Here is a 16,319-nt window from a genome sequence, read left to right as displayed (position 1 = left end):
AAGTTCACCCGAGCCAGAGGAGCCCTGGATCTTAGCACGCATAGCCCCTGCCCTGTCCAAGCCACAGTCTCCTTCCAGCTATTAAAGCAGGTTCCCCTGTCTCAGGAAATAGGGACCAGAAGCTTGGTATGTGGCTCTTCTCATGATCATCAGCGACCTCTTCATTGCCAAGCCCACTGGCTAATCCTCTTCTCACTTGATCTCTCAGCACCTTTTGATTCAGTTGACCACTGCTCTCTTCCTAAAACCCTCCTTTCACTGAGTTTCCATGACACCACCGTCTCCTAGTTTGCTGCCCCTGGCTGCCCCTTCTCAGTCTCCTTGGCTGGTTCCTTCTTGCCTCCCTGTTCTCTCAGCTCTCAGAGCTCAGGCTCTGCACCTCAGCTCTTGTCTTGGGAGCTCAGCCAGTCCACGGCTTTCCTTGTTCTGTATGTGCTTCTAGTCCGCTCATGGGGGGTTAGAAGCACATTTCTATAAGTAAATGTCATACTTATCTTTAGAATGATATGTGAGCAGAGATTTTTTTTTCTGTTCATTCCTGTCTCCCCAGCACCTAGAATGGTGTTTGACACACAGTTGGTGCTCATGAAATGTTTGTTGAATAAATGAATGGATGAAGGAGTAAACAGCAGGCTTTTTCAAGAAGAGGAAGGATTACCCAGGAGACCCCTCCTGTGTGGCCAAGAAAAAGAATGGTTTATGACACACAGAGAAAGGGAATATGAAGGTGGGTGAGGATGCCTAGCCTGACTGAGAAGTTGCGCCAGTTCCTGGCCAGATGTGGTTCTAGGACATTCTGTAACCAGTACCTGGAAACAAAGCTTTGTTATGCTTCTTAGATTTTATTCCCTTCTTGTTTCCCTATCATTTTTCAGGAAGTAATTGTAAATGTCAGACCATATCAGCTAAGCTAACTGAGGCTGACTTGCAAGGTTTTGGAGAGGAATGGGGGAGGGCCCCAAAGGGAGGCTCAGAAAGGACTTGGGGACGCCCAGCCCCAAGTACTGGGAGCAAACTGGGCTGGGTTATTGGAGGGAACTGGGTCCCTATGGCTCTTATGACTGGCTTAAGCCCTTGGTTCCCAATCTTTCCTTCAGCAGTGGAGCTCCTTTGAAAAAAATTATTTTCCTTAATAGCAGCAGCAGCTATTCTAGCTGAGGAGAGGAGGGGCTCTGCAGCCCAGGCCACATCCCCTCAGCCCTGACCTGGCCCCAAACAGCTCTGTGGACTTCGTGTCAGAGCATTTGTAACACATCCCTGCCCATTAATGTCTCAAAACAAAGGGACCCAGGGCAAACCTGGGCATTAAGGGCTACTGTAGGTGAAGCTGGTGCTTCACTGGCAGATGCTGACATCTTCCCTGCCAGCCAAGCCCCTCCTCCTGCTGCCGGCCTGATCCGACCAACCCTGTCTCCTCTTCCCCTCACCGCTGGGCCCCACTGGCTTGGAGACTGGCCTGCAGCGTGCAGGCTCCCATCTCTGGCTGGCTGCACACTCCAGGCGATCAGATGGGTTTGCCTTCCCCTCCACCAGGCCTGTTCTTTCTCACACCCCTCATGCTTCTGACAGGCAGCTGCCTTTTGGTCTGTGGTGCCTCCAATCCCCTTGTGGCTCAGCTGGTAAAGAATCTGCCTGCAATGTGGGAGACCTGGGTTCAATCCCTGGGTTGGGAAGATCCCCTGGAGAAGGGAAAGGCTACCCGCTCCAGTGTTCTGGCCTGGAGAATTCCATGGACTGGGCAGTCCATGATGTTGCAAAGAGTCGGACACAGCTCAGCAACTTTCACTTCACTTAGCCTTCAGTCCTGGCTCAAGCAGCTACCAAATCCTGTCTTTTCCTTCCTTTGCAGGATCACCAGGACCCTATTCTCCCCCAGCTGCTCAAGCCAGGCTTAGTGAAGGCCTCCTAGCCATCTGACTTCAGGATGCACCGTCCTGTACCTCAGGTGTCTCCCAGGCTCCTCTCCAGAGGGCTCATCTTCATTGACTATACACCCAGCCCTGACTCTGTTCAAGAAGCCAGGCCAGTTCCTTACTGCCCACCCTAAAAGCTGGGAGCCTCGAGCTTGACCATGAAGCTCCCTCTTATTTGGCTGCCCTCTGCTTTCCCAGTAAGACCCCTACTTTCCTAGTCTGTTTTTAAATGCTGGGGTCAGAATCAATAGGATTGGGACCTCCCTAGTGGTCCAGTGGCTAAGACTCCATATACTCCTAATGCAGGGGGCCCAGGTTTGATCACTGATCAGGGAACAAGAATCCGCATGCCACAACTAAAGATCCCTTATGCGGCAATGAAGATCAAAGATTCCACAGGCCACAACCAAGATAGGGTGCAGCCAAATAAATAAATAATAAAATTTTCAAAAAATTTTAAAAAAAGAATCAATGGGATTGTACTCCACACATTCACCCATTCACTTCCTTTCAACACACACAGATACACATCCAGACACACACAGATACACAAATACACACAGACAGATACACAAATATACACACAGATCACAGACACACGCAGTCATACACACAGACACACACACAGACTCACACAGAGGTAGAAACAGATATACACCCAGAGAGATGCACGTTTTCTTACAAAGCACACACACAGGATTGTTAGGTTCAAGGAATTAACTTTCTTATATTTGCCTCAGACTATGCCCATAGGGACGGAGAAGGCAATGGCACCGCACTCCAGTACTCTTGCCTGGAAAATCCCATGGATGGAGGAGCCTGGTAGGCTGCAGTCCATGGGGTCGCGAAGAGTCGGACACAACTGAGCGACTTCACTTTCACTTTTCACTTTCATGCACTGGAGAAGGAAATGACAACCCACTCCAGTGTTCTTGCCTGGAGAGTCCCAGGGATGGGGGAGCCTGGTGGGCTGCCGTCTCTGGGGTCGCACAGAGTCGGACATGACTGAAGCGACTTAGCAGCAGCAGCAGCAGCATGCCCATAGGGATGTCTAAAACCTGATTGTTGAAAAACTCATCTGAGTTTGGGAAAGAGAAAGCAGACATCCAGAAAACTGAAAATATCACGTGGGCCTGGGAGCTCAGAGGAGGGTCTGAGGCCCATGAGGCCAGCAGGCATGACTGATGGGTCCTAGGGCTGCACGTGTACAAGGGTGTGTCCATCACAGTGGAGGAAGTCCATGGAGGCAGAGCGCGTGTCAAGAGAGGCAGCAGTAGAGATTCCAGCAGTGTGTCTGGGGGCTAGCTTTTGGGCAGAGCAGGGCTGGTGGACAAAGAGCAGGGCGGGGGTTGTAGAAGAGGGGCTTTGTGGTGGTGGCCGTCAGACAGACCTGGGCTCTGATCTGGTGTGGCCACCAGGATCAGGTAGGCTTTCTGCCTAAAAGACATGACCGCTGTGAAAACAGTCCTCCTGGGAGGATTGCAGGGGGATCTGCCCTGGCGTGGTGGGGAGGGTTCCTGAGGGGCACTCCTGTGTGGGCCTGAGGGGACACAGGACTGAAGGGTAAAGGGGCGTTTCCAGTGGGGAGCTGGCTGGGGGATGAGCTGGCTGGAAGGTGGTGGTTGGGGGCTGCTGGGAGACCTCCCGCCTTCTTTTCCTCTCACCTCAGAAGCTGCCCATGAGAGCCCCTGTGTTGGCCTGAATTTCACTAAGTCAACAGAAGATCTAACTGCACCTGGGCTCCCACGAGGGGGAGGCTATGGCCTCCACCCCAGAACACGAGTGGGCCTCGTGGAAAGAAAAGACAGGAAGTCATAGACCTGTGACCTTGTCTGGGAGTCAAGGCCACTGAGTTGGCCTCCGGGAGCTGCTCCCCTACCTGTGTGCCTGCGGCTCGTCTTCCTCTGGATGGGGATGGACGGAGGGCACGTAAACTGGTAGGTGGTCACAGAACTCAACCAGAGGCACGGAGTTTGAAGTCAGCAGGCCTGCACACCTCGGGCAAGCTGCTGACCTTGTTGAACCCCGGTGCCCTCACCTGTTGGAGGAAGTGCAGCACCCGCTCGCAGGGGAGTGGTGAGGAGGTCAGGAAACTCCGGAGGCTCTCAGCTCAGTGCCTGGTGCCAGGGGAAGTGTATCTGGCTGTCTCCATCCCCATGTGCCCCCTGCCCCGATCTGCTCCTCCAGAGCCCCCTCCTGGATCCCGTGAGCACAGTGATGCTTGGGTGGGTTCCAATGGACTAGAGCATCTTGCTTACCTCATTCAAGCTGGAGATGAAACCTGAGGAAGAACTGGAGAGGCCAAATCGCTTCTCGATGGTGGTGAGGCTGCTCTTGAAGTAGGCACTATACAGGAGCTGGCAGAGCTGCAGGAGGCCATGGCACAGCACAAACACCTGTGAGGAGACGGGGCAGTGAGGTTGCTGGACAGGGAGCCCTGCTGCCCATTTCTGCTCTCCACTCTGGGGCACAGAGGCCCAGCAGCCTGGCCCGTTCCCTCCCTTGTTCGTTGGGAACACGTTCCCCATCAGGTGGTCCCAGGGTGAAATGCCGCCATCCTCAGACCCGTTTCACCCCTGACCTTGGTCAAGGCATGGCAGCCATTCCCATCATTTCAGCCATTCTTGTCACATGGCAGGAAAACCGCAGAGTTGGAGAAGCATCCTTAAAGGTCTGACTCATCAGATTTTTCTCTGATAGCTCTGCCCTCCTTCCTGGGTCCCATGAAGGTTGAGGGTCCCCTTCCCAGCCCATTCATGTCACAAACAAGCAGGGGTGTCACACTGCTCCACACCTCTGACCGGGCCTCCATTCCCCTTCCCCATCGACACCCATCCCCCTAGACTCCCTTCTCATACCCCAGTGAGGCTGCAGGATGGGCTCTCACCCAGGCCATTTCAGTGAACACACCAGCCCAGCTTGTTACCACCTCTTCTTATACGAGGTGTTTGTGCCGATGCTGGCTCCTCCTCTGGATGAAGATAAAGGCCTGGGAAAGGCATCCCACCCTGTCCCATAGGCCTTGTCCTGTGGGTGTGAGTAAATGTGATGAGCAAATCTGCTTTCCGTGGTTGACCGGGACAGATACACAGCGGCACAGGTGGAGAGGGGTCGTGGCATCTGGAGTTGGCTGCACGCTCAGTGCTCCTGGGTTCTTGGCTGTTGGGCTGAGAGCAGGCTCAGAGCCCCAAACCCCCTGGAAGTGCCCCTTCTGAGGACAGCACTTCTCCTTCAGGGAAGGGCGGGGTGCCAGTCTGTCTCCTAGTCTGCCAAAGCTCTTCCCTCACTGGAAGGGCTGGCATCTCAGGAAAGCAACAGGGATCCACCCTCATTTCTATTTCCTTGTTAAGCCAAGCCAGCCGTCCACAGGGGCCCCACTCTAGGCTTTGGGGTCAGAACTGACGTCTTCCAACCTGCCAGTGTAAAGCCTCTGGAAGCCCAGGGTGCAGCCCAAGCTGCCTGCTCATACATCCAAATCAAGGTGGCCAACACACACAAAAGCAGACACTTGTCCAAGCACTGCCACCCCCCTCCTGAGCCTGCCTTCTTTTCAACCCATCTCAGAAGCTCCCTGTGTCGGCCTGCATTTCACTAAGTCAAGGGAAGATCTAACTGCCTCTGGGCTCCCGGGAAGGGGAGGCTGTGGCCTCCACCCCAGAACAGTGGGCCTCCTGGAATTTACACTGTCCCTCAGTGATGCAAATCAAAGTTAAAGGGAAGAAGGATGGGCTGAGAGGTCAGAAGCCAGGATCAGCTAGGAGACACTGTAAGCCAGGGAGAGAGGGCAAAAGCAGTGTTGGTGGCTCAGCTGGTAAAGAATCTGCCTGCAATGCGGAAGAACTGGGTTCAGTCCCTGGGTTGGGAAGATCCCCTGGAGGAGGGCATGGCAACCCACTCCAGTATTCTTGCCTAGCGAACACCCACGGACAGAGGAGCCTGGTGGGCTACAGTCCATGGGGTCACAGAGTCGGACCTGACTGAGGGACGAAGCTCACACAGTCTCTACTTGGTTCCCTAGCAGTCTGAGGAGAGAGAGGTCAGGATGGTGGGGAAAAACATCTGTCTCAGATCTTTTCCTGAAAGATGTCTTTGCTCTTTCCAGTAAATACAAAAATCCCTGCAGACATGACGTGGAAGACTCGACCTAGAGCTAGGGGGCGCCTTTCTCACTTCATACCCCAGTAGAGCCTACTGCACTGCCAGCTTTCAGCCACTGCAGCCCTGTCAGGTTGGGGTCCCTTACAGGCGCCCCAGCAGAAGGGCTGGTGTGTATCTGAGACCCGAGGTTCCAGTGGACTCAGCAGATGAAGAAGAATGAGATCTGTGGCTTCAGGGGAAGGAAAGGTGGGCAGAAGATGCCGGGTAAAGAGACTGAAGTAGATAGAAGGTTTCAGTGGATTTCTGTCCAGAGCTGCTCAAGGTCACAGCCATCTGCCTCATGGGTGGCAGGAGGAAGCCTGCTCACTCGCCACCCCTGCCTCCCCAGGGAGGCTCAGCTCTGCTGCTTTTCGTGTACTGGAATTCTCAACATTTTGTGATAAAGGTAGTCTAGAAAATGATCCAGTCTCTCTTACAAATGGTGAAACAGAAGTCCAGAGAGGGAGAGAGGGGGTGGATCCTAGCGCCTCAGAGCTGGGGAGACCAAGGGCTCACGAGGGCAGGAACCTGCCGTGGCTACTCCATTGTGTGAGAGGCAGGCCCCAAACTGGGCATGCCAGGCACCTGGAGAGCCCAGCACCTGCTAAGCCCACAGCACCTGCTACGTCCAGGATACAGGCAATTTAGTCTTGGACACCTTACCAGATTATCTTCTCCTGATCACCCCCGAAGGTTAATGCCCCCCAACCAGCCCCACTCAAATTGTCTGTAGTCACCATCCCTGGACACGGTGCCCTTTCTGCGCATGTGCACTGGAAACCCCGTTTGTGGTGCCCACATCTCAGACTATGCTCCAGAATGTCCCCCAGGGTTTTTACACTCAAGGGCATCACACGTTGTGGTGGACATGTCATTACGGACATTCTCAGACCCCTCCCCCAGACTAATCGCTTCCTAAATAGGGCCCAGTGTCCTCCCCCCACAAACCTCTCCGGTTTTTCCTTCATTCCGGATCATGTTCGCTCAGTGCCCTAAGCCAGAAACCGGAAATCCTCCTGGATGCCTGGTCCTCACCTCTGACATTTGGTGCCACTGTGATTTCATCTGGCGCCTCTTGCATTTGACCTGCCTTCACCTCCAGATTATGTCTGGCTTCAGGCCCTCCCTCTCTTATCTCTGCCAGATTCCTTCAACAGCCTCTCACAGATCTCCTGTCTGCCGCCTTCCAGTCTTCCATCTCATCACTCCAGGAAGAGCTTTATCAAACATCAATGTGAGCCAGTTACACCCAGATTAATAACTCTCACTGGCTCCCCACTTTTCACAAGATGAAAACCAATGCCCTTTGGAGTGTCATCCCCGACGCTACAGGTCCTGGACTCTGCCTGCCTCTTTTCCATAGTCTGCAGGGTGGATCATGTTTTACAAAGACAGCTACACCAATGTCTCCTGGCCCACATACACCCCTTACAATGTGACATGACATTCATCCATCAAGATGTGGGATCTGCGTTCTCTTCCTTTCAATATGGGTCAGTCTTACCTATTTGCTTCTAAAAGAGAGAAGGAAGCAGAAGTGATGCTCTGTGACCTCTATGGCTAAGTCTTGAAAGTTAATAGTGAACCCCCCAGCTCTTTCATGGGAACTTAGACCCCAGACATCACATTGTAAGGAAGCCCCTCTTCCCTACTCATGGGGGATCCACATGGTGAGGTTCCAGCCGATAAATCCAGTTAAAGTTTCAGCCTGTAGCCAGCTTAGGATTCCAGCCTTCAATGAAAGGTGAGCTATATGCCCACCAAGCCTTCCACAGACGGCGGATCCATGAGCAATCTAAATGTTGCCATTGTTTTAAGCACTACGTTTAGGGCTGCTTTGTTATGTAGAACCGGAGCTAGAATCTCTTGTCCTTCAAACTTCATCAAGGTCACACACTACCCCACAGCGCACACTCACTGTCTGCATCTTTGCTCAGTCTTCACGAAATCATCTTTCCCATCTCTGTGTGGATAACCCTTCAATGGTTCCCTTGCCCAGCACAGGGCTCAGCTATGTGTCCAATTCAAAGTAGCTTCCTAAAGTCCTGCCACCTGATGCTGACTTCTGCGCAGAGGCCTCCGGATTGCTTGGCATGTGACTGGCATTCAGGGTGGCATCCAGCAGAGGGCTGAGGGGTGTCAGAGCAGCCTGGGAGGGACAGAGGGCTGGGCCAATGTCCAAGGCAGTGGGGAGGCAGGGAGTGGCAGCTTAGAGGCTCCTGCAGAGGTTGTTGATAAGGCTCTTGTCCTTGATTTGAGGTGGAAGAAAAGGGGCAGAGTTTCCAGCCTGAAGGCCAGGAAGGGGTCAAGGCTGTGCGTCAGATGGAGGCCCAGGAGGAAGAGTCCAGATGGAGAGAGAGGACAGGAGTTCAGGTTTGGAACACCCAAGTTACTGCATATAAAGTTCAAAAATACCAGTCTCCCTGTAACCAAATCAGTAATGAATTAACAGGAGTGATTGATCTCTACTCGAGCAGCTGGTTGGTGGCTCAGATAGATGGTAAAGAATCTGCCTGCAATGCAGAAGAACTGGGTTCAGTCCCTGGGTTAGGACGATCCCCTGGAAGAGGGCATGGCAACCCACTCCAGCATTCTTGCCTGGCAAACCCCCATGGACAGAGGAGCCTGGTGGGCTACAGTCCATGGGGTCACAGAGTCGGACCTGACTGAGGGACTAAGCTCACACAGTCTCTACTTGATTCCCTAGCAGTCTGAGGAGAGAGAGGTCAGGATGGCGGGGAAAAACATCTGTCTCATATCTTTTCCTGAAAGATGTCTTTGATCTTTCCAGTAATACAAAAATCCCTGCAGACACGACGTGGAAGACTCCAGCTAGAGCTAGGGGGCGCCTTTCTCACCTCACATCCCAGCAAAGCCTACTGCACTGCCAGCTTTCAGCCACTGCAGCCCTGTCAGGTTGGGGTCCCTTACAGGCACCCCAGCAGAAGGGCTGTTGTGTATATGAGATCCCAGGTTCCAGTGGATTCAGCAGATGAAGAGGAATGAGATCTGTGGCTTCAGGGGAAGGAAAGGTGAGGAGAGGATGCTGGGTAAAGAGGTAGAAGTGGAGAGAAGATTCCAGTAGATTTCGGTCCAGAGCTGCTCAAGGTCACAGCCATCTGGTTTCTCTACTGAGCTTACATGGACGGGACTCAGGCTACTGGAAGTTATCAAGTACCTGTTCCATGGCCAGCGTGACATGGAGCAGCACACACTTGACCCCATGCAGGGCAGATGGAAACCCACCCCTTATGAGACTGTGGGGCTTGTGAGCATAAGGCGATGGTCTGGTGGGAGAAGGACAGGTTTGCTCACTGGGTTGCAACCCATCCCCCCACCACTTAGACGGCATGGTGTTGTGGGATTTGATAGTTGGGGTTTGGGACTCAAACAAGCCGAAGCTCCCATCCTGACCTTGTAATGAATGGTGTGACCTCTGACTATGTATTCGACCCTCTGATAGCAGTTTCCCCACTAGCAAACAGGAGCTTTGACAATACCTGTTCCCGCTGCCTTGGTAGGCTTGCATAAAAGGGTCTGTGTTTAAAGCCCTAGAGACCTGCTTGACCCACAGCATGTGCTCCACATTCTGGAGAGATAGCTAATAAGCCCAGGCTCCCACCTCTCCTCCTCCTGCCCAAATAATTGAAACTCTCTGTTGCTTTCCCATCTCCTGTGGCATGAAAACTCTAGGACAGAATTTCCCACAGTGTGTTAGGTAGGTCACCACTTGTTTGAGATGCTCCGAGTTGAAAGAATTCCTGGGAGAAAAAAGTTTGGAAAACTTTGCATGCTACCATCCTTCCTTGTGAATATTTACAGTTCGTATTAGAATATTAAAGTCTCTAAGAAAACCTTCAGTAAAGACTGGCTTTTAGCTTTGTTTTACCCAACTTTCTCCATGGCTTCTTTAGCCATATGACCCCCTGTATATAAATGAAATGTCTATAGACTCTAGCATTCTGCAGAATATAGTTTATGGAAGGATTCCATGTCCCTTTTAAAAGTAGCTTATGGTAGAATCTGGGTCTTGAGATTTCTTCACAAAAGAAAAAGAAAATAAAGATATATTACATGGCTGTATTATCTTTTTAAAAATAGCCCACCAGCATTTTCTGTCTCCTCACTCCACTTTTTTCCTTTTCATAGCAGTTATTGCTTCCTAGGAGAGTGAAAAAGCTGGTTTAAAACTCAACATTCAAAAACTAAGGTCATGCCATCTAGCCTCATCACTTCATGGCAAATAGATGGGGAAACAATGGAAACAGTGACAGGCTTTATTTTCTTGGGCTCCTAAATCAATGCAGAGGGTGACTGCAGCCATGAAATTGAAAGACACTTGCTCCTTGGAAGAAAAGCTATGATAAACCTTGACAGCATATTAAAAAGCAGAGACATTACTTTGCCAACAAAAATCTATCTAGTCAAAGCTATGGTTTTTCCAGTAGTGATGTATAAATGTGAGTTGGACCATAAAGAAGGCTGAGTGCCGAAGAATTGATGCTTTTGAACTTTGGTGTTGGAGAAGACTCTTGAGAGTCCCTTGGATGGCAAGGAGATCAAATCAATCAATCCTAAAGGAAATCAACCCTGAATGTTCATTGGAAGGACTGATGCTGAAGCTGAAGTTCCAATACTTCTGGCCACCTGATGTGAAGAATTGGCTCATTAGAAAAGACCCTGATGCTGGAAAATATTGAAAGCAGGAAAAAAAGGGAACAATAGAGGATGGAACAATAGAGGAACAATAGAGATGGTTGGATGGCATCACTGACTCAATGGACATGAGTTTGAGCAAGCTCCGGGAGTTGATGATGGACAGGTAACCCTGGTGTGCTGCAGTCCATGAGGTCACAAAGTGTCAGACATGTCTGAGCAACTGAAGTGAACTGAATTGCTTCCTAAAATTACATCACACATTTATCACTTATGGTCATCACCCCCACCAAAATCCAGAATTCACAGAGGAAAAATGATGTGTGTTTTTTAAGATGCCATGTCCTCTTGTCTGGAACAATGCCTAGTCCTTAATTGGGGCTCATTCATTGTCAAGTGAATGAATAGGTCTTTAAATAGTCTAACTGATGAACTCTCTTCCAGAACATATGTCCATCAGAGGAGCCATTTGGGAAGCTGCAGGTTTGTTCCAAGGGTCTGTCCTCAATCATTATAAATTTCCCCCTCAGCATTGCTTTTAATCAGTCTACAAGCAACTCATCAATCATTTAAAATCTGTGCACTTTATTATATGTAAAGTGAAATGAAGTGTTAGTTGCTCAGTCGTGTGTGACTCTTTGTGACCTCATGGATTGTAGCCCACCAGGTTCCTCTGTCCATGGATGTCTCCAGGCAGTAATACTGGAGTGGGTTGCCATTCCCTTCTCCAGGGGATCTTCTCAATCCAGGGATCAAACCCAGGTCTCCTGCACTGCAGGCAGATTCTTCACCATCTGAGCCACCAAGGAAGCCATATAATACATACACTATACCTCAATAAAGTTGATTTAAGGAAAATTTGACTTCAAATTGATTTGCAACCACCAAGGTATTCAAAATAATCTTCTGAGTCTTTGAAGGGAATTCCACAAACAGTTTTGTTTTTTTTTTAACTATGAGCGTTGGCGGTGTCACTGGAATAAATCTGTTAAAGAGTTCACTTTGAAACCATCAAAATCCAGGTAGATATTTAAATGTGTGTGTTAATGTAAACATCTAGCTTTTCGTGTTGTGTGTGTGTTAAAACTATACAAGTCTTCAGGCACATCTTGTAGAAGGAAGTGCGAAGGGAAAATTAATGCAAGGGAACATTCTTGCAGGGTGTGGTGGACGGGAAGCTCTAAAACATCTAACTGTTCACGTTCACAGCTCTATTCTTTTTCCAATCTTAACAAACATGGAGAGGAAATTCAGACAGGAAGGAAGCAGAGAGATTGGAGTGGTCATGAAGATCTTTCTTCTAATAGAGATGACTCTTTTCACCACCTTTGCCAAAGAGCTAAGAACGGCTGAAAGATGCTGAGACACCAAGTGAAGGTTCAGATGGAACCCCGGGCCCCAGCCAAACTTCAGAGCTCTACGTAAGTAAATAATCAGACTATAAGGGTAAACCATTAGGACAAAGAGTGAAACCCTTATGCTCGGGATGAACAAGAAAGGGCCAAAGTCCAGCCCAGCCATAGTTTCTTCTGCTATGCAGGTTCATGGCCTTCTTTTCTGAACTAAACAGAGAACTATGATCTGAAGCACCTAATTAGAATTATAGGGATGCTAGAAGAATCTCTGAAATGTGGTCCTCACAGGATTACTACCCATCTAATCACTGACTCTGCTGTCAATCAACTCTGATTTTGTCCACACGCATCCCGATGAAGGCAAAACTCTAGAAAATTCAGCCGATGCCCTAGGCTCACCAGGATGTGATGTCTCTGAGATGGTTTAACACACTTATGGGAACCAGGAGTGGGAAGAAAGCCATTCAGGAGCAGGAGGTGGGGCGGGACTGGGACACTGGCTGTGACCTCCCAGTTTAGATCAATGTTCCCATCCTTAAACAGCAGATGTCAGTAGTCTAAATGGAGCTATATGGAAGGAAGGAAAGAAGGAAGGAGGAAGAGTCAAGAGTCAAGAAGAGCTCAAGGAAACCTTAATCTTGCCCTGCCCAGCAGAGCAGCAGTTCTAAGTGAGAGAGGAGTCTCAGAGGCGCCACTTGCTTTCGTCCCTCCAACCTGTGTGGGTCAAGATCTGGCCCCAGAATCCTTGTTGTTCCTCCTCACCAGGCTGAAGTGGACTGGGGCAGGGAGTCAGGAATAGCCGGAGGCTCGCACGTCTCTTGGGCAGCACCAGAGCTGCCCAGCCACGGTGACCACCCAGCTGGGTTTGTGCCACATTGCCATTCAGAAGCCCCTTTTCATGGTCAGCTGGGATCCCTCCTACTTAACCACAAATCCACTTCCATTTATGTTCACTTTTTTCTTTTACTTTGAATTCAATGTATCACATGCACATGTTTTTTTAAAAAATTGTCATATGGAAGGACTAAGAATGACAAGGCCAGCCCTATGCTCAACTGTAGCCTACCTCAAGTACTACCGTCCAGGGACATACTCTTTTTAGTGTTTCTGTCGATTACATCCGCATATCTCAACATTATATTCTTGTTTTGCAATTTCTTGATTTATCACTTTTGACTGTGTGCCACGATAGAAGATTTAGCTCACTTATTCAGGTCCCCTCTCTCTCCCTCTTCTCCCCAACTTTTAATAGTTCTATCAGTATTTGTATCCTCATTGGATCACTTCACTTTGTGGCAAGCAAGCCTGGAGCCAGCAGTAGGGCTTACCCCCTGGGTGCCCACCCACACCAGCTGACGGTCCCTCAAGGCATGGAGAGAAGCCCAAGGTAAAGGGCCGCGCTGTATTAACCCCTCAGGTCCAGCTCCACTTGTCTGTCACCGCTGCCTTCTTCCATCCCCACGCACTCTGAACCTGCAGCTCTCCATGACTGTGCCAAGTTCCAAGCCCCCTACCGTCAGCCCCACACATGCCCTTCAGAGTCCACTCTCTTCCACTTTGCCTCATCTATCGACACTTTCCAACCACCCTCCATCTTGCTGAAATTTTTTGGATATTTCATCCACTCATAATTCCTGTACTTTTTTTTTTTTCTGTTATTAGTTTTCATATTTTTTAAATTCATTGCTCTTACCCTAACGAGGGTATTAGAGATGAAGGGAGACAAACACATGCTGAGCCTGCCATCTTGAATTGTGAACCGAATCCACCTCCTGATGCTAAATCCAATAAAAAAATTAATAATTCTGTCCCCACTTTTTCAAAGGAAAAAAAAAAAAAGGTGTATGTACTTGTCAGGGGCCTAAGTAGTCGAGCGAAAAAGTGTACCCAGGCTCTTCTCCACAACCTTCCCTCCCTCACCCCCTAGGACACTCATGCATCCTGACACCTCATTCAGTTGACTAGGATTTTCCAAAGTGGTCAGGCTATCTCCAACAGAAGTCACATGGCTGGAGAGTGGTGCTGGCTTAGGGTGTCTCTCCATCTCCACTTAAATATTTCTATTTTTTTAGTGTCTTTACTCTTATAGCCCATTCTCAGTCCTGGTTGGAAGTTCACCCAATGGGTAAGATCTGGGAGGTGAGACTCCAGGCTCAAGAGGTCCTAATGCAATAGGGACAAAGAAGGAAACTCAGAAAAGGTGATTTCCGGCTGTTTCCCAATGACCTCAAAGAGGCAGCATCTGAAAGGAAAGGAAGTCTGTGTGTTGGGTCCTCTGAGGCTCCTCTGAGCTTGAGGGGAGAGGGGAATCTTGCCCCTGTCCTGCCAAGAGAGGAAGCAAAGCAAAGATGTGTCCTGGAGTGAAGGTCTCCTTCAGCCCCATTGGCCTGCTTACCCTCCTGTACCTTCAGCAGGGTGTGACTTTGGATCCAAACCACGGTTCAGTGGCCCCAAAGGGGAATATGTCTTTTAAGAAGTGATTCAGGAAATCAGGTACATTCCCACGTGGGAAGAAAGCCTGAACAAGATAAAGCTCAGAGATTCAAAATAGCCAGCCCAGGGTCCAAGTGGGTGGTAGTCACAGAAGGTACCTGTAGTAGTGTCTTTCGCATTATCATAAACTAGACAAAGTGTTTGCTAAGACGCGGTCCTGGGTGCCCTGGGAAGTATGAAAATCAGAACAATCTAAACAGAACAACACAGATTCCCCTCACAGCTTCCTTGTTCCCTAAGAGGGCAGTGGCCAGTCTGTAGAGCTGGGACTCTGATTCTGCCCACTGGGGAGGCCCCTACGTGTCTCTGCCCGGCATCCTCTCACTAGCTTTTGCTCTCCACACCGTGACCTTACTGTCTGGCACATCATCGGAGGTCTGCGGGAGCGGCTCCACGGAGGACTGGAGCCTCAGTGGAGGCCGGGAGTCCACCAGAAGCCACAGCAAGCCCAGAGGGCCACAGCACTTTAGCGGTTTCCCCCACGGGTCACACTGCTTGGTGGGGGTGGGGCGTGGGCCAAGGACCTCTCCAATCCAGGTCTCCAAGGAATTGGGTCAGACCAGGATTTTCCAGCCAATTTTTAGTTTAGCCCACTCGCTTAGAAAAAAAAATCTCACCTAAAGGCCTCTAGGTGAGAGAAAATTGAACAGGACACTGCAAGCCCCAAGCCACATAATTCTGCAGTTTTTGTTGTTATTGTGACTAGGAGAGGCCTTTGATAAGACTGAGTCCTGAGGGCCCTTGGATGTGTAAAAGTCAGCACTATCTGTAAAGAAACATGTGGGTTTCCGTGGCAGCGGAAGGGCCACTGCAGTGATACCAGAAATCTTCAAACGCTTTTGGCTGCTGTTGTTTCCCTTTGGCTTTTCCCTGCTGGTAACTGTCTGAAGCTCAGCCCCAGCCATGAGGAAGTCAGATGTCTAGACTCTCCTGGTGGCATTTGTGAAGGAGGATGAAAGAGCAAAGGGTGAGAGATGGCCCAAGGTGACCAGGACATGTGGCGTGGGCTTTAGGAATCGCAGATTTAAAAACATTCTGGAAGAGATGAAACATGAGCACACAGACCAAATGAATTTATCAGATTAGCTAGAAGCATGGTGCGCAAGGGTTCCCAGAAAAATAAAAACTTTGAAACAAAATTATCATTGACATTTATGTAAGTATGTGTCCAAATTCTTTAGAAATTTCCAAAGTCACTTTTATTTTTTAAGTCAGCAAAGCTTTCCTTCTCGGAAAACAAGTACCATTTGTCTTTTTTTTGGAAGTTGGCACAAGAGTGAGTTGTTAGGTGAAATAAGGCGCCATTCGGGAAACTTTGACTCCATTTGTGGCAGGAAAACACCACTTATACTGTATTAATATAGAAACTTCGCCTGTTTTATGTTCTTCCTATTTTTGTAAAACAAGATGGGATGTGAATATTTTCCCTCACTTCCCTGAAGGGTTTGCAGATTAAGCCCTTCCCTTCCTGCTCTCAAGGAAGGGGAAGTGAGTTTTTCGGAGAGAAAGTAGGGTGTGGAAGCATGTATTGGAAGAGCCCAGGATCCTGGGAAGCTGGCCAGGAAGGAGGGACCCCTCTGCCCCAGAAGGCTGGTTCATGGCCACAGGGAAGCACTGAAGGGCAGTTTTCCTCGCATCACCTTGTCTGTGTAATGATTAGTTTGTCTGCTTGTTTTTTGGTCTGTATCTTCTGCATCTGGCTGAGTATCTGGCACATGCTGCTGCTGCTGCTTCTGCTGCTAAGTTGCTTCAGTCGTGTCCGACT

The 16,319-nt window shown here is 49.7% G+C and overlaps 1 protein-coding gene across 1 annotated transcript in view; it reads right to left on the bottom strand.

Annotated features, from left to right (window-relative positions):
* The window catches only part of SLCO2A1 (solute carrier organic anion transporter family member 2A1), a 94,107-nt gene that overhangs the window by 44,259 nt on the left and 33,529 nt on the right, over positions 1-16,319 (bottom strand). The window contains exon 2 of the mRNA XM_018051074.1: positions 4,172-4,309. Coding sequence (XP_017906563.1) covers positions 4,172-4,309 — 138 coding nt within the window. The remainder of the gene's footprint in view (positions 1-4,171; positions 4,310-16,319) is intronic.

Source organism: Capra hircus, chromosome 1 (genome assembly GCF_001704415.2).
Source record: "Capra hircus breed San Clemente chromosome 1, ASM170441v1, whole genome shotgun sequence".
NCBI lineage: Eukaryota > Metazoa > Chordata > Mammalia > Artiodactyla > Bovidae > Capra > Capra hircus.
This window is presented reverse-complemented; position numbering and strand designations above follow the sequence as displayed.